This window comes from Alligator mississippiensis, chromosome 1 (assembly GCF_030867095.1).
Source record: "Alligator mississippiensis isolate rAllMis1 chromosome 1, rAllMis1, whole genome shotgun sequence".
Classification (NCBI taxonomy): Eukaryota; Metazoa; Chordata; order Crocodylia; family Alligatoridae; genus Alligator; species Alligator mississippiensis.
The window spans coordinates 408,370,201-408,389,029 of NC_081824.1; the positions used below are offsets into that span (position 1 = coordinate 408,370,201).

The 18,829-nt window shown below is 41.8% G+C and overlaps 1 protein-coding gene across 1 annotated transcript in view; it reads right to left on the reverse strand.

Annotated features, from left to right (window-relative positions):
- Positions 1–18,829, reverse strand: part of VWA8 (von Willebrand factor A domain containing 8) — a 308,581-nt gene that overhangs the window by 257,526 nt on the left and 32,226 nt on the right. Inside the window, exons 3-4 of the mRNA XM_059724552.1 lie at positions 11,807–11,937; positions 10,009–10,119 (exon numbers count right to left, since the gene is read on the reverse strand). Coding sequence (XP_059580535.1) covers positions 10,009–10,119; positions 11,807–11,937 — 242 coding nt within the window. The remainder of the gene's footprint in view (positions 1–10,008; positions 10,120–11,806; positions 11,938–18,829) is intronic.

Sequence of the window (18,829 nt, forward strand, 5' to 3'; positions counted from 1 at the left end):
GCCAACAGTCACACATAAACTGGTTTAAGTGATCAGAAACTTGTTTAAACCTGTAACAGAACAGAAGTTTAGTGCACATAAACCAGTTTTAAAATGCCCAAAACCAGTTTGAGACAAAACTGGCTGAATGTAGTATCAGACTGACTGAGGTCAAATCGGTCAGTCTGATGAGGTCAAGTTTATGGAACTTCTGTCCCAGAACCCTTCCTGGTTTAAGTTAAACCATAGTCCCCCAGCATCCCAGCATGCTCTGCAGCTCTGGGCTGGGCTGTTTACTCCAATGGAGAAGGGCTGGCTCCGTCCCTCTGATTTCTAGCTGGAGCAGCGGTGGGGATGCCAGCCCCCCCTAAGGTGAAGGAGGCAGGGAAGCTATACATTTATAAGTCAGCAGGACCAGATGGACTCCATCCAAGAGTGTTGAAGGAGCTGGCTGAGGTCATCATGGAACCCCTGACAAAGCTCTTTCAGAATTCGTAGTGCACTGGGGAAATCCCTGACGACTAGAAGAGGGCCAACATTGTGCCCATCCTCAAGAAGGGAAAGAGGGAGGACCCGGGCAACTATAGGCCAATTAGCCTAACCTCTATCCCAGGGAAAATCCTGAAAAAGCTCATTAAAGAATCTATGTGCGATACGCTAGCAGAAGGTAAGATTCTGAATGACAGCAGCATGGCTTTGTCGTGGGTGAGTCTTGTCTTACGAATCTCATCTCCTTCTATGATCAGGTCTCTCATCACCTGGACGCAGGAGATGTGGTAGACATTATATACCTAGACTTCCAAAAGGCTTTTGATCTAGTATCCCATGATATCCTTGTGGGAAGACTGGAAGATTGTGGGCTCAGCTGCTCAACAGTTCAGTGGGTGGGAAACTGATTACATGGTAGGACACAGAGAGTTCTCATGAACGGATCTGTGTCATCCTGGTGCGAAGTGGCCAGGGGTGTACCTTGGGGGTCCATGCTTGGACCGGTGCTTTTCAACATCTTTATCAATGATTTGGATGGGGGAGTGAAAAGCTCACTGTCCAAGTTCGCAAATGTAACCAAGTTATGGGGCAGTGCAGTCACACTACAAGATAGGTTGCAGATACAGGTGGACCTGGACAGGCTCAAGAGTTGGGCAGACCAGAACCAGATGAAGTTTAATACTTCCAAGTGTAAGGCGCTCCATCTGGGGGCAAACAACTTTCAACATACATATAGGCCCAGTGATGACAGCTCAACTTGCACCATGGCCGAAAGGGACCGAAGGGTAATGATTGACCATCATATGAATATGAGCCATCAGTGCAAGCTGGTGGTCAGCAGGGCAAACAATACGCTGGCAAGCATCAACCGATACATTTCGCGTAAAACTACGGAAGTGATACTCCCTCTGTACGCAGTACTGGTGAGACCACAGTCGGAGTACTGCATCCAGTTCTGGGTGCCACACTTCAATAAGGACGTGGAAAAACTTGAGAGGGTCCAGAGAAGAGCCACCCATATGATCAGGGACTTGCAAAGCAAGCCATACAAGGAAAGGTTGAGGGACCTGGACCTCTTCAGTCTAAAGAACAGAAGGTTGAGAAGGAACTTAATAGCGGCTTACCGCTATATTAGAGGAGTACATCAGGAGCTTGGTGCACAACTGTTCACAAGGGCACCTCCGGGGAAGACCAGGATCAATGGATCCAAAATCCTGGAAGGTCGCTTCAGGCTTAATACCAGGAAAAGCTCCTTCACAGTCAGTGTGTCCAGACTGTAAAATAAAATCCTTCCAGAGGTGGTAGTCACTTACCCTGGAGGTTTTCAAGAGGAGACTGAACACCTGGCTGGGGTCACTTAACCCCAGTTGTCTTCCTGCCTAGAGCGGGTGTCTGCATCTGATGATCTGCAAGGTCCCTTCCAGCCCCTAACAATCTATGAATCAATCTATGAAAGAGGTTTATTCCCCCTTCCCCCACCTTTCCCAGCAAAGACTCCAGCCAGAGTCTGCCAGGCAGGACTGCAGCAGCCCCTGTGAGGCATTGTGCCCCACTCTCCAGTTCGATTCATTATGACCTGGTTGCAGCGTGAAGCATACAGAAATAGAGCGGGGTTTAATTCCCTGTCCATCCCCTGTCCCACTGGCATGGACCCAAGCCAGGGTCTGCCTGGCTGGGGTGGAACAGCCCGTGTCAGGGTCCCCCTCCCCCTTACTGCTGCAGGTGGCAGAGGCATGGCCAGGCACTGGCCCAGAATGTTTTCCATACACTGCAGGTGGCAGCAGGGCAGGCATAGCTGCTGCAGCCTGCGCAGGGTGAGCAGCAGTGGCAACAGGGCAGGGATGGGTGGCTATAGGGGCTAAGCCAAATTTAGGGTGGCCATAGCCCCCCAAGCTTCCCAGCACTGCCACCACTGCTTGACCCACACAGTCTATGGCAGTACAACCCCCACCGGGAAGAGGCTTGCGTTCCCAGGGACACCATCATCACAGGGGCTGCTGCCCCATTAGGATTGCTACCCCCTCACCAGTCCAGCAGCAGGGGTGAAGTCATAGCCAAACACTAGCTGGCATGGCTCCCCTGAGGGAAAGGTGGCAGGGAGGGGGTTATTCCCCACTTCATCCCCTCTCCCCCCGGGGAATCCCAGCCAGGTTCTGCTGGCCAAGTGCAAGTGGCAGAGGCAGCAACTGTGGCTGCCAGACCCCAGCTGCACGCCCTCGGGGGAGAGGGGACAGAGGTGAGAATAAACCCCACCCTGCTGACCCTGACATGGGCTGCTGCGCCCTGGTCAGGCAGACCCCAGCTCAGGTCCATGCTGCTGGGACAGGGGATGGAGGCAGGAATTAAACCCCACTCCATCTTTGTTCTCTTCACGCTGCTGCTAGGGCTGGTAGCGAGGGTGCAGATGAAAAAATCATAGCAGGGGCTGCTTTTCCCTTCTGGCTAAGACAGACAGTCAAAAAGACAGAGGCTGAATCAATTCAATCTTTGCAGGTTAGTCTAAGCTGCTTATATTGAACTGATCAGTAAGTGAACAGACCGTCATTTTGATTCCAGAAATGTATCCGCATGCCTGCAGTGGCTCAGTCCAGAAGCCGGTGGGCACTATTTAACTTCTGTCCCAGATGCCCTCCAGATTCAAGTTAACTCACAATTCCCCAGCATCATAAGATGCTTTGCACCTGCCCTGCAAACCCCACCTTGCAGGGCAGGTGGGCTAGGCTTGGCCCAAGCTGTCTGCTCCAACTAAGCAGTTGGCATGCTCTAACACCCCTCCCGACTTCTGGCCTGAGCCACTGCAGGCATGTGGCTGCATTTCCAGAATCAAAATGAAGGTCTGTTCACTTACTTATCAGTTCAATCTACGCAGCTTAGACTAACTGGTGAAGACTGAATCTATTTAGCCTCAGGCTGAATGTCTGTACTTAGCCAGAAGACCACACAAGGCCAGAATATTTCTGACACTGTTTAAATAAGAATCCATGTTTTATATGTATTCTTATTTAAAACCCCTGGGTTTATCTTATGAATCATGTGTAGGTATTTGCACACCTAACAGGGCTAATATTGTGTGGTACCCTTAAAAACGATTTGCATCACTTGGGGTTATAAAATCACTGGGTTAGAGTATGTCTACTCTTTTAGACCACCCACCATAGTGCACTTGTAGTATGGAGACAGATGAGAAAATTTACTCATTTTGAGCAACAGAATCATGTGTGAATTATAGGACAATACATAAAAAGACCCAAAATTTTATTTTATTTTGTGTACAACCTTATAAATTTTGTATTTTAGAACATTATTTAGTCCTATTGTATCTTCTTTTTTCACTTACGATGTACCAAATTTGCTTCCTCTTCATCGCATCGTTCTCATATAATGCCAATCAAATATTCTCAGAAAAAAATAAGTACTAGGGATAAGGCTGGAAGAATAACTTGGAGGGTTATTTTTTTCATCATTGTTCCTCTCTCCAATACCTTAACCCCCTCTTTTGTGACGAAATACTGTCTGCCCTATCTTAATGATTTTCCTGCTTTAAAGGTTCTGTTTTGGTCACTTCAGAGCCCAAAACATAATCATGTTCCCAAAATGCACTAGGGTCTTTTCTGTCCTGGAAAGTGATCGAAAGAGAAGCATGTTTGCACTTGTAATGGAGTACTGAGAAGAGAGAAAAATTTATTAGGCTTAATCAATTTTAAAAGTTCTATATCACACTGCATCCCCAAAGGAAAAACTAGCAGTCTTCTGGAAAATTATAATAGGAATAATTAATTATTGGTTTAAATATCTTTTACACAAAAAAGCAAACCAAAAATAAAACCAAGCACTTGAAGTGGCATTTAAATAAATAAAAATACCACTTCTGAATCTATGTATTTTACCACTGATAAGAAAAATTTCCTACAAGTCTGAGTTGTCTTTGCACATTATTATCAAATATGACAAAGCACTTCTTTTTTTTTATCATGGGAAGTATTGAGAATACAGGATTATTTACATGTAATACAAAGAGAGGAAAATTGACATACAATACTACAGCATAGCTATTCTTTTGATATCAGATAGAGATATATTACCATGTATCTTGATTAGTCTGAGTGCTCCATCTCAACGTACCTTAAAGGACACCAACAGGCACTGGCATATGGTGAAGGCAGAATAATTTCTGAAAGGTAAGTAGTGACTGGTTCTTTGCCATGCATCCTTTCATTGACAATCTTAGGAAAATGTACTTGATGAACTTGCAAGGTCATCTAGTCCAGCCTCCTGCTCAAAGCAGGATCATCCCTGACTAAACCATCCCAGCCAAGAGTCTGTACAACCTGCTCTTCAGACTTCCCAGGGATGAAGATACAATAAGTTCTCTAGGTAGACTGGTCCCAATGCTTGACCACTCTCATGGTCGGCAAATTCCTCCTAACCTCTAACCTAAATTTTCTCTGCTGCAGCTTAAAACCATTACCCCTTAAAAACAGAGGGGCTTGGGTCAGAGCTCTGCCCAGGGTGAGGCGAATTGGTGGGTCACCATTCAGACGAGGGTTGCAAGAGGGCCCGAGAGGCTGCATGCCGGCCCACTAAGGAGTATGAGTAGACAAGTCTGATGGCCCATGCAGTCGCTCAAGGGAGCAAGGCAGGTTGGGTGTGGCCCAGTGAGCGGCAGCATGTTAGAGGCCCGGTGAGAGAGGCTGGAGTGTGAGGCGCCCCAGTGAGAAGGGGGCAGTATGAGTTAGGCCCAATGGGGCAGGGTGAAAGGACATATGTATGAGGCCTAGCAAGGAGCTGAGTCTGGCTTGGCCTCAAGCCAGAGCATAGAGCGAATTAAGGATGCCATCTACAATGCATGGGACCTGATAACGGGAGGTCAGAGTTGTGTACAGCACTCCCTGGCATCAGGGCAGTAAAATGGGCAACCTCCTGTATTTATATACCAGCTTTGGGAACAGCAAGTCGTGGCAGGAGAGAGTGGGCAAAGTGCCCTACTTAGACAGGTAGGTGTGCTGACATGAGAGCCAGCCCCAGGATGGCCCCCTTTCATACTAATATTACACGTACATGCCAAGAAACAGGTACGAACAGTACGGAATAATAATCACAGCTATACTAAATAGCCATTGGCCTTAGTGTGGTTACCCTAATGCAGTGGAGTTTTTAAACACTGACATCTACAGTCAATCATGGACTTACATAATTTACATCTAGCAATTAATTAGTTCAAAAAGTCTAAACCATTTTCCACAGCCTTTTCATAGGTGTATACTGAGTGTAAAAGGCATAAAATCTTTAATTTGATCACCTCAACCAATTCATGCAACTAATTCCACGTCTCATTTAATTTTTTTAATCAGCTTTCTGATTAACAGAAACCAAACTCTGTTCTACGTGGTGCTAGCTTACAGGGCTTCCTGTCATGTTCACTTTCAAGACAGGATAGCTTAGTTGTCATTACTGTCATTTTTTACATTTAATTGATTACCACACAAGTCTTACAGCCTAAGGTAGAAATTCTTTTTTTTCCCTGCTATCTCCTGCAATCAAATCACCGTAAATATTTTCCCTGTTATAAAAACATGCAATCAAGGATACAAAACCATTGTATTAAATACTAAGATGCTTACATATTTTGCACATGCGCCAAATGGCATATCTAACAATGCATTTGCAAACATAAAATAAGAAAGTACTATACACAATTACTAGCTCTGTGGACAAAATATGAGTAGCCATATTTGAAAATTCAATCCACCATTTGCAATCTTTAATAACCTGACCGTGTACTACTTTTCCCATATGATCCTTGTTCCATTTGGTAAGGATGATAGGTTGGATTGAATGGGAATGGTTTTGGATTATATAATGAATGAGGTAGCATGCCTTTAGGATGCCAAGTTTTTTTTCTCTCTTTTTTAAAGAAATTATAAGACTTGTGGTAAAGGGAATAGGGTTTTGCAGGAAATAAATCATCTCATGTTTAAGATAACTGAATGCCCCTCTAGAAAACTGTACTCTATACCTGCCTCTGCTACATAACTCTTGAAAATGTCTGGGTTCTTATTCACATAAATTCTGAGCACCCATAGTTTGTCCCCAAACCCAGGTAATACAACATGGTAAAATCACACTAATTTCTGCAGTCAACCATACTCAACAGTAAGGGGCTGCAACCTATTGCCTGAGGGCTAGATCTGGCCAAAAGAACCTGTGGATCTGGCCCACAGATGTGGGGCTTTGGCAGCATTTGGAGGTGGAGGAGGATTCAGCTGTGGGTACCATGCCACCAAGGAGATGAGAAATGAAGGCAGTAGAGTCCTAGCTCCTGTGCTCCTACCTGCCTCTGACCCATGGTGGGTCATTCTGGTGCACAGCTGGAAAAGCTTGCCTGCCCCTTCTCAAGGGAGTTTTATGGTAGCTAGCACCCTGGCTCTCCTTCTTTGACTCCCCAAACTGAATGAATAGGTACCTGTTTACCATTGAGTTTACCAGGAACAGCATTCAGCATGCATCTGGAGAGCATGAAGGGTTGAACTAATTTAACTATATTTGGTTTCTAAATAGCAACAGTTAAACAAAGAGAAAAATCTGTGTGTAAGCCAAATCCCCTGCCTGTAGAAACAATGAAATCTGAAGAGGCCATCTGAATGTTTAAGTGTCATACAAGACAATTCAGACTAATTACCTTAAGCACAGCATAATACATACGATAAATTACAGAAGAAGGTCAAGAGGTTACTTAATACTCTCCATAACAGCAACAATATCATTTCTGGAGGTCATTAACTGCTCGTTAAAAGCTGAATAGAGAAATTAATGGTCCAGGGCAGAGGCAAGAAAACATAATGCTCTCAAGTCACCAAATAAATACTCATTAGTATACAGTTCAAAGTAAAAACAAATTGAGGTGTTCCATAATTTCAAAAGAGTACACTTGTCCTTTTGTTTTCTGTTTTTGAGGTAATTGAGCTCTCCAATAAATATGCTTTTCTGATAGCTTTATCACTATAGAGTTCTATTCCCCAAGACACCCATAAAAATAGTTAGGCACAATGATTTGTAAAAATATTCAACCCCTTGTTTCTTCAATATGTATTTTACCATGGGATGCAGTTTGCTCTTCCTGAATCATTCACATTTCTCAAGCTTATGATAAAAAATTATTTTTAACCTCAAATTTATGATAAATAATTATGTTTAACCTACCCTCTGTTAAAAAAACCAACAACATCCAAATAGATATGTCTCTATAACAACCTTAAAGTATTTATTCTTTCTCTCTGGTTAAACTTAGAGCTAGAAACAGCTACATTATCTTCACAACCACCCGGAGGTAGAAGTCTACAAACTTCTGTAGCTCAGCCACCACAGGGATTTGCTATTTTAGTTATTTCTGCTTATGAGCTGCTAGTAAAAGCAAAATAATTGTTTAATTAAGAATATAAGACTGTGTGAGCTTTAATAATATTACTGTCTCACCCATTTTGAACTACTAAGAACCATATATAAGTCCACCTACAAAAGGCTACACACCCACAAAAGGCTACACACTTTCCTAGTGACCACTTTAAAGCTGCATTCTGTTCTCTTGGGAAGGTGGGAAAAAAACCCAGCCTCACAGGCATTCAGATACCAGGGCAATGAATAAAAACACAAATAGAATGAAACACTACTGCAAGATTTCCACCATGCCTGAATCTTCACACTGATTCAGCTATTCCAAGGAAATCAATCAAGACTACTGACACACACATCCTGAAAAGTTCTGTGCTTTTTCAGAAAAATCCACATTCCATGTTCTACATTTATACAAGGCCTACTATCCGAGAATCTCACAATCTTTATAAAATTCAACATGTCTCCATTACTAGCATACTATTCCATGTTATAATCATAATCATTAGATCTGTAATTGTTTTGTACACAATTATATAACCCAAACATTTACTTACCTTTAATTAAAATACAGATTTAAAAAGATTCAGTGCTGTAGATGGAACACCACAGTGTGTAATGCTTTTAATGAAGACTTCTTTATTTGGCTACACACAGACATTCAAAAATCCTGAGCCTGAATTGATTTAATCTTTTCATGTTTGTCTAACCTGCAAAACTTGAACCGATTTAGAGGTGGACAGAAATTCCCTTTCATTCCAGAAATTCAGGCACCTGCCTGCAGTGGCTCAGGCTTGAAGCCGGGGAGCACTAGAGCAGCCCTCCCTTCCCTTCTATAATGCTGAGCAGAGGGGGTGTGGCCAGGCCCTGGCAGGAGGCTTTGATTAGGGAGAGGTTCCCACCTCCCTCCTGACTAGCAGGGAGCCAGCAGGGAGTTGATAACAGAGCAGTGAGTTACACAGCAGGGAGTTACACAGGGAATTGTTAGCATTTATTACCCTATCAAACAGAACAAAGCCTCTCTCATTAATTCAAGCTCTTCTTAAACAACTTTTTCCAAGGAATGGACATTACCAGCTACTTGTTGATCAGCTCTAAAAATCCCTAAGCCAACACTGTCTTGTCTGTCTTTGTCCAGTCTCCCAGAGCATGGACTGTAGCCAGCATGTGGTATGCTAGATAATGCTGAGAGGGTCTGTGTAAGGCAGAGGGGAAAAGGGAATCCCTCCTTGAGCAGGGAGTGGTGAGGGGGAGGGAGGGAGCAGGAGGAAGCCAGGTAGACCCCGTTCTATGTGCAGTCTCTGCCAGAGCAGAAGGGTGGGGCCAGCCCTCCTGGGCTGGAGCAAAGCCCTGCCCAGAGTTGCAAAGCCTGTGGGATGCTGGAGGATTCTGATTTAACTTAAACCAGGAAGACATCTGGTACAGACATTGCATAAACTGATTTGACACAAATCAGTTAAGTCTGATGCTACATTCAACCAGGTTTATCTCAAACCTGTTTCAGTCATTTTCAAACAGGTTTATGTGCACTGAGTATCTGTTCTGTTACAGGTTTAAACCAGTTTCTGATCACTTAAACAGGTTTATGTATAATGTCTGTCCCTAGCCTTTAAGGTTATAGACAAATATAACGTTTAACCACTTTAAAAAGGGGAGGGAAACTATTTCTTAGGAATGCACCTCAGCCTCAATGACAAAGGTTACATTTATTTGAACCTGTAACAATACAAGTTATCTGAATGGCTGCAAGTTTTCTTCTAAAGGAAACAATTCTACATAAGTTACACTGTAACTGTTTATATCAGTATCATTTGATATTGACTGTCAATATCCTGAAATGCACTTACGGATATGCCAATAATCTCATCTCCTTTAGGCCTTGAACACATAGTACAATTACAGTACACACATACAATACATATGTGTCTAATTTTAAGCAGTTCTACAGCATTTAAGTACTTTGCTGAATGAAGTCCACAGTTTTTAAGAAGTAGCAAAATCAAGAAGTCCATCTTTGTCTCATGTGAACAGAATGTCACATAAATCTTTTGGCAATCAAAATTTACAACTCTGTGTGCATTCATTTTATGTTGTAGTTTCCTTGGGACTAGCTGCAAACAATAAGAAGTTTGGGCTCTAATACCAACTTGCCTGATCAATATAAAAAGCAGTCCCAGCCCGGATCTCTCTGCGTTGTTTGAGGTCAGTTTCTGTAGTGTCCCTGGATAGTGCAATATACTCAGCCTCCCGCTTGGTCAGCTCCTGTAGACAAGATTGTGAAGTTATTACAGAAAACAAATCTATAAGGCCGGTAGTTGAACTTTCACAATGTGCCTAACGATACAATTGTCCTGGAGAGCCCTAGACAACAGCAAAGTCATTTAAAGCGACTCCAAACAAAAATTTAATATCTCGTAATTTTAAGATGTTTCCACTGTGCTCTCCATTCAACATAAGGGTTTGAATTTTTGCTCAATAACCTTTTTATTTTCCCCAAACTGGTTGTAAAAGCCATAATAACAAGCCATAAATCCTCTAAACTGAACAGCTATAAAGTATTCTCTCCAAGCTACCTTTCCAGCAATGGACAGTGAAAAAAATACCCAAAACCTAGAAATCCTGAACACAAACTCACAAGTTTCCTATCATGTTAATTAGAACTCTAGCAAGTTCCCACCCTGATTCATTCAATGGTGTTTAAACAGTAACTTATTGTAAACTTTAACTGTAATCATGTGCACATACAGAGTTTGCAGACCCTTGTCAATATGTTGAGAACTATAATTTTCTCCTCCTATCTCACGTTGCTATTGTATCGTTAAGGGCAGCCTAAATCTATAAAGTTAAAGATTACCCACATAAAGAAAGCGCTTACTTTGTGCTGCTACTGCTTTTTTACACAGTATGCTTGAAATGTTCTCCCTCATGATTTTTATCCTACTTGTGTTTTTTAACTTTGGAAATAGTAGAAATGTCAAGTCGGGAGACTCATCTTCTATAAGTATACAGAATCAGTAATTCTTGAAACGTCCTCAGCCTTTAGCTGAATGGGCAAGGGCAGCGAATCTCTAACCAACAGATCTTTCTTAAGCAATCCTATTACATATTTGTAAGAAAAACATACAAATGAAAAAGACTTATAAAGATCTGAATAACTGCCATTTATTTCCATTTCACTTCTTCTACATCTATTTAATCTTAATGCTACCAATTCCCTAATGGTGCAGACACTACTGACAGAAATTTAAATTTCTATTAAAAAAAAAGCCCACAAGGAAAAATAATGATGAGAGAAATAAAGGCATATATTTTTAAACACATAAGAGTAAATAGTGACACTATCCTTTGCAGCACTGTTCCAGTGAAGTATGTTCCCCTGGAACACAATGGGATGAACAGGAAACCATGCAGCAAAGATACAAGATCTCTAGCAGTTCCTTCAGAGTAAAGGAGATAGGTGTGGGCAAACATCTCCTACATCCCATGGGAGGACCACACACATGCACATCTACTCTCTCTACCCAAATAACAGGACATTCCCCTTATAGCTTTTCCTCAGGGTATTTCTTCCCTAAACATCCTCCCAAATAGTATAGGTAAGCAATGTGGCTTGTTTTTACTGTATGCAGACATCTTGGTTCTGTAATGCACACAATGCAAAAAACAGATGGTTTTTCCATTTGCAACAGCATATGGAAACCACGCAAGTTCACCAAATCTTTTTTCTCCTATAGTAATTAAGCAAAAAAGCATATTGACTAAAATATTTGTTCTTCCTAGTCATTATAAAATACAATAAAACCTTTAAAAGCATGTGCCTGGGACAAGTTCTTTGGCAACTAACTACCCAGTCAGAAGATCTTCTAGTAATAAAGTATTTACAGACATACACTGTAATAACTAAACAATGTTAACAACTTCAGTTTTCCATAATTTAAACAAAACTTACCAGATACTGCATGGCAATGGATCGACGAAGGGGCCCAGGGGGACCTATAAGAAAAACATCCTGCCCCAAAAGATCTTTCTGCATTATCCATCTTAGATGATGGATGACAGATTGACCCAAAGAATCTGAAACTACAAGAAAAATAAAATTATAATTTAATTCAAGTGTTAATGATGAAGCTTTCAACAAAAATGATTAAAAAGTTAGGCGGCCATATTACTTGCTTATTTGGTTCTTAAAACTGAAGAAATGACAACATGTAAAGCAGAATAATTTAAAAATAGCAAATTCTGCATGCAGCCTATGTAACCTATCCTACCTATCCTCATTCTTTATACACCATTTCCTTCCATTTAATAAATCCAATCCTTGCATCCCTTGCCAATTAATCTTTAAATCTGTCATGGCAAAGACTGCGTATTATAAATGTGTTCAGCACCAAGCTGTAGCCCCAATCCTCATTTAACCTCTCAGCATCACTGTATTGCAAATAATAAATAATTTACTGTTAATAGTATTGACATTATTGAGAACAACAACAAAACCCTTATCTACCGTGTATTTCAATTCACATGTACAAAATGAGTTTCAACAGATAGCAATGTTTGCACCAGTAGCCTCAAGAGGCTTAACTTGCAGTGACAAATATGGTCAAATTTTTTTTTAATAATTAAACCCCTGAGTTTTAGTATACTTAACACAGAAAGTGGCTATACAGCAGGGGTGCCCCAGGTCTGAATTGACCCATACAAGGCACATGCTGGTCCAGCCTCATGGGCAGAGCCCAGGGCACATGCCACACACGGCACCCATTCCAGCCACTCTGGGAGCTGCACTGCACACAGTGCCCACTCCAGTTGATCCAGGATCCAGCTGGAGCAAGCATCATGTAACACAGTCCAGATCAGCTGGGGGAGTACCACGTGCAATGCAGTCCAGCCAGGGCAGGAGCCATGTGTTGCCCACTTCAGCTGGACTGGGACACTGAATGCAGTGTGGGTCCCAGACCAGCTACACTGGGTGCTGTGTGGGGTGGATCCGGTATGTGGGGAGCAGAGTGAAGGGTTCTGTGGGCCCGCTCTGACCCACGGACCAGTTCCTTGCCACTCATGTGGTCCAGAGGCCCCTGCTATACAAAATTAAGAAAGAACTGTCAAGTCTTACTACCTCAAACTTCGGTAATACGCAGCCTACAGACAGGGTAAAAACTAAACCAATCCAAAGCATCTCCCTTGGCTCCTACATTAGCATTCCTGATGTAAGAGGCAGAAGTATGCTAAAAAAGGTTTTTCTCTCCTCTTAAGCTGTATTCCTGGACACTGCCTGAAGTATAATTTTTTGCCAATAAAAGTTAACTTTTTTGACACAGTAAGCTTTCATCTGTATGTTTTTCTTACTTAATATTATGCTTGATATGTATTTAGTGGTTTCTAGGATGATTCATTCTTCTTGATATTGTTGTAATAAAATTAATTCTACTGATGCCTAGAATATGAGATCAGGGATATATCTGGTAGCCGTGTTGGTCTGAGAAATTGCAAAAAAAAATTGTATTTTTCTGCAAGCTTTCGGGCTCACATGCCCTTTACCATCTTAAACTTTCACCGAGCCTGATGAAGGGTGTGTGAGCCTGAAAGCTTACATAAAAATACATACTTTTTTGCAATTTCTCAGTTGGTCTAATAAAAGGTACTATCTCTGAACCAAGAGTTCTAGATATTTGCATTTATTTAGAGTATAAGATTGCATTTTTTGTTGTATACATCTAAGTAAATGTAATGTATTAAAAATTGATACTGATAATTTATCCTTTAAAAAGTCAGATACTGAGCTAATCATTTCTTATTCTGAATATGCCTTTGTATCTCATCTTTTTAAAACTGTTCATACCTGCACATAATATATCTAGATATTAGCAAGGGTTTTAATGCGAGTCTTAAATGTCATTTTCATAATCCAAGAAATGTAGACTAGAATCACAGGGTCTTCTCCACGAATGGCCGTGAAACCCTTGGAGTCCCTGCCGTTCTAACCCACTCCACTCTCTGTGGGCAGTCACCCCTTCATTCACCCACTCTGTTTTGATATATATTACTTAGATGTGAGTGAGGCTGCCCAGGGCTTCCCAAATCACTCTCTAATGACCGCCAGGTGTCTGCAGTTGCTGCCTTAAGGACTAGTTGCCTGACTGCAACCACCTCTACAGTGAACCCTATGCTTCCCAAGTGTAGTCACTTACTGATATTGCCTTCCACTTAGCCCTTCCTCTGGGCTCCTGGGCCCTCTTTGCTCCCACACACACATCCCCTCAAGCTGGGCTCCAAACCCTTCCCTGGGTCCCTAGAAATCTCCTCCCCCACTTAGTTCCTCTCCAAACCTCCAGACTGCTTGCTGTATGCTCCAAGCTGGCATTTTGGGATTGCAGCCCTCCTGTGGGCAATACTCCCTCAACAGCCTCCAGGTCACTGCTGGCTCATCTCAGGGCCTGGGCTTATATGCTCCCTAAGCCCTTATATCCTCCTCCCAGATCAGATGACTGCAGTTAAGCCAAGCTATACCTGCAGGCTGCAGCCTGACTGCTTCTAAAGCAGCATGACCTCCAAGCCTCCTGCCATAGACAGAACTACCTTTAGATGGAAAGATAACTATATGAACAATCACAGAATATAAAGCAAAAAATAACTATTAATGTATCAATGTCAGACCAGCAGGTGGGGAGCACAGTTGCAATAAGCAGACTCCACTAAAGGCTGTTCTGGGACCAGTGTTGTTTAACACTTTTTATTAATTATATGGATGCAGGAAAAGACTGAAATGATCAGGTGTGACACAAAACCAGGAGGCACTGTAAATCACTTCAGAGGACAGGACCAGAATTCAAAGGGATCTTGATAAATTGAGAACTGGATTATAAACAACAAAACGAAATTTAACAAAGACAAAAATAAAGCACTACACAGAGGAAAGAAAAGCTAGATGCATAAGTACAGAATGGAGGATACACGGCTAAACAATAGAACCGCAATTTGGGGCTGCATTAACATAAGTATTGTACGCAAGACCAAGATGCTTCACTTGGTACTGGTTGGACATCAGCTGCAGTACTTCATCCAGTTTTGGGCACCACACATTTTAAGAATGACGTAAGAATGAAAAGAACATGGAAAGGATCCATAAGTAATGTTAAATGAAGGTATCAAAGGAATCAGAATGCAAACCATACAAGAAAAGTAGAAGGAACTAGGTATGCTTTTAACCTGGAAAAAATAAGAGATGGCAGGGGCACAATATCAATTATCATAGAGAAGATGGAGAAAATCTGATTTCCCTTGCCACAGAGGACATGACATGCAGTCACAAATCAAATCTCAGGAAAAACTTCCTAACTGTAAGAATAGTAGGATAATGGAATAAGTTGCCTAGGAAACCTGTGGGATTTCCTTTATCAGAGGTTTTCCAGACAACACTGGACAGATATCTTCTTGTGATGGTTTAGCAATTCTGCAACTGTGTATGGAGTTGGATTAAATGGCCTGTGAAGCCCCATCCAATCATATGATTCTATAATACAGCTTTGAAGTAATCCTATTTCTTCCCTTAGGCTAGGGACAGACATTCAAAAAGCCTGAGCCTAAATTGATTCAACCTTTGCAGATTAGTCTAACCTGGCTAGGCTGAACCAGTTTGTAACCAGACTGACATTATCTCTGGACTGAGAACATTCAGGCACATGCCTGCAATGGCACACAGTAGAAGCCGGGAGGTGCTACAGCAGCCCTCCATTCCCTTGTATAGCATTGTATAGTGCTGAGCTGAGGGAGTGTGGCCAGACCCAAGCAGGACATTCTGATTAGGGAGGTCTGCCCGCACCCTCCCAGGCTTTTCCCCACTCACTGATCAAGGGGCAGGAGTGTTCCCAGACCCCAGACCCCTGCTAGCAGTCTGAGGCAAGGGGGGTGTCCTGTGCATGCATCTGTTGATGATATGAAGCTTTTCAATCTCCTTCCCTGCTTCTTTATATTGCCTGCAACAAACTGACAGGCAAGCAAGCCAGCAGGGGGTTCATAACAGTGTTTATCACCCCATCAGCAAAACAACAGCTTCTCTCCATTAGTTCAAACTCTTCTTAAAAAGCTTACCACCTGACCTATTGATTAGCTCCAAAAAGCCCTAAGCAGACACTGTTCTGTCTGCCCGTCCCAGTGAAACTGAAGACACAGACACCTCTTGTCATTAGCTAGCATACCACATGCCTAGGATCCATGGGGCTAGGGTCTGTGCTGTGGGAGATGGAAGGGATGGAGGTGGGGGGGTTCCTACTTGAGCAGCAAGGCGGTGGGTAGGGCAAAGGAAAGCCAGGCAGACTCTGCTGTACCTGCAGTCTCTGCTGAGCTCTAGCCAGGGAGCAGAGGGGAGGGCCAGCTCTATTGTGGAGCAGAGAGCCCTGCCCAGCCCAGAGAACATGCCAGGATGCTGGGGGAGTCTGGTTTATCTTAAACCAGCAAGGGGTCTAGAACAGACATTGCATAAACCAGTTTGATGCAAATCAGTTAAATATGATACTACATTCAACCAGGTTCATCTCAAACCAGTTTCAGCCATTTTCAAACCGGTTTATGTGCGCTGAACATCTGTTCTATTACAGGTTCAAAGCAGTTTCTGAACACTTAAAACAGTTTACATGTAATGTCTATCCCTACCCTTACTGTTCAAATAAGATTCCCACTGAAGAAAAATTACATAAAAGCATCACTAAAATGTAAAACTATCTGAATCTGCCATCCATGAAAGTCATTAAAAGCCTTTCCCAGCTCCCACTAAAATCAATCAGATTCTTACTAGTGATTTCATTGGGGCAGGAATGGGGGCCCAGGTGGAAATCATATAACCCAGTGTACACATTTTAATTACAAGACAAAAGGAAACCAGGCAATTCAAATAAATGCTTTTAAACAACTATTTATGGACACTTAAATGACAACACATTGCTATCTCCATATGGTGTCAGCATGCTAAGTTATCTAGGCTGGAATATTACTGTTTTCTTCAAATGTAACACACAAGACATATATACCACACACACTGTTGGACTAATGACAAATAGCATACAAATTTCTATGAGAACCTTAAAGAAATTAAGAAAAGTTACTCTATAAAGACAGATTTCATACAGAGAAGACTGCACTATGCACATGTTGCTGCTCTTTAACTATGGAAGCATTATGCTTTTGAAAACAACTACAAATATAAACTTTTAAAATTAAATTTATCTTAATGCTGTAAAACAGAATGGCCCTGAAAGGCCTATTAATTATGTAAGTTCACCTGTTGTATAAACTTGTCCTTTGTATGCATTTACAATTTCTCTTAAAGAAAAAAAATATAATACCATATGGTTTCGGGTTTTGAATAGGATGGAAAACCTTCTATAAAACTAAATTCTTTGGTTCAAAAGTCAAGCACAAAAAGCAGCTTTCACGCAGCATGACTAGGAATGCCTCTGGTGCGTTTCACATTAATAAATGTAGCTATTTTTATTTTTAGGATGGCCTCGAGAAAAAACTTGGGTCAGACTTAAAAGCAGGGCCAGAAATAGAAACAAGATTCAAGAATGCACAGCAACATCTGCAAAACAAACTGTCATGTAGAACAGAACATAAATGTACAGCCTACAAGAAAATATTAAAAGTCTCACAGCCTTTCCCCATGAACTTCAATGTATTTCAGTATATTTATTTCTTCTTGCTTGCCCTTCAAGTAGTACAAATTATTTACCCTAGAGAATAACTATGAAGAAATACTGATTATTAAATTCCTACAAAATTTGGTAATTTCCCTTTTTTAGGTATGAGAAAATACACATAATTCTTTACTGACGTATTTCCAAGGAGCTGGGACAATATGTTTTTGCTCAGTCATTTCAAATAGTTCTATCCGTATGCAGATTAAAGTTGTATCAACTAACATATATTTGGTAGAGTAGCCAAATAAGTTAGTACATTGCCTCTTTCTCAATTCAATCATAGGTAATAGGCTTGAAATAAATTGATGAAAAGACAACCAAGAAAGCATGTTTATCTGTTACTGATTGTCTCTAATATTAACAGTTCAAATTACACAGTTAAGCACTCAAAAGTCAGAAAATTATAAAATTACACTCCCACATAAAAACTTAACACTTCCTCATACATGTATGCATAATAAAATTTGTAATTATATGATTACCTATTACGTCTAAATACAAACATACATCTTTGCAACTTCCAATAAATCTATGTAGTCTCTTATGTTATTTTATTCTTGTATACCATTCTCACCAGTGTAGCCTAAAGTTAATAGTTTATATTGTTATATCCTTGCACATTTTATTCACCAGCATTAAAGTACTTTACAACCAGTAATACAAGCTTTCAAGGTGCAATTTCAGGGATGAGACAAATTAGCCCAAATTAGACAACACAATACCAAAAAATCTGCATTATTCTTCATTGAGCCAAATCATCATGTGGTACAAACAGTGTAGGTCTACTTGCTTCAGAGGAGCTCTGAACATTTGTACCACTTGAAAATCTGGGCCTAAGTTTTTATTCTTAATTTGTAGGATACTGTGTGGTGGGGGTGGCCAACTTGATGGCAAGAATGCCAAAAGTGACATAGGCAGTCTGTGTGTGTGGCATGTGGCAGATCAGGGATGGGTCAAGTAGCACAGCTGCGGGTAGAGAGCAAACAGTATGAAGCAGAAAGCAGAGCAGAAGACTAGACAGAGAACAGGGATTGGAGAGACACTTGGATATGGTGTGGGGCTAATCTAGGGGTGGGCAAAATACGGCCTGTGGGCCAGATCTGGCCCACCAAACCATTTTATCTGGCCGGGGGGGCACCTAAGAAGTTTAGAAAATTAATATTTATCTGCTCTGGGCTGCTGTCAAAGATGGCAGGAACCAGGGGCAACAGGACCCAGGAGAAGCTGGCAGGAGTCAGGAGAAAGACTAACTGGCCCCTCCCGCCCCACCCAGAAGTGTC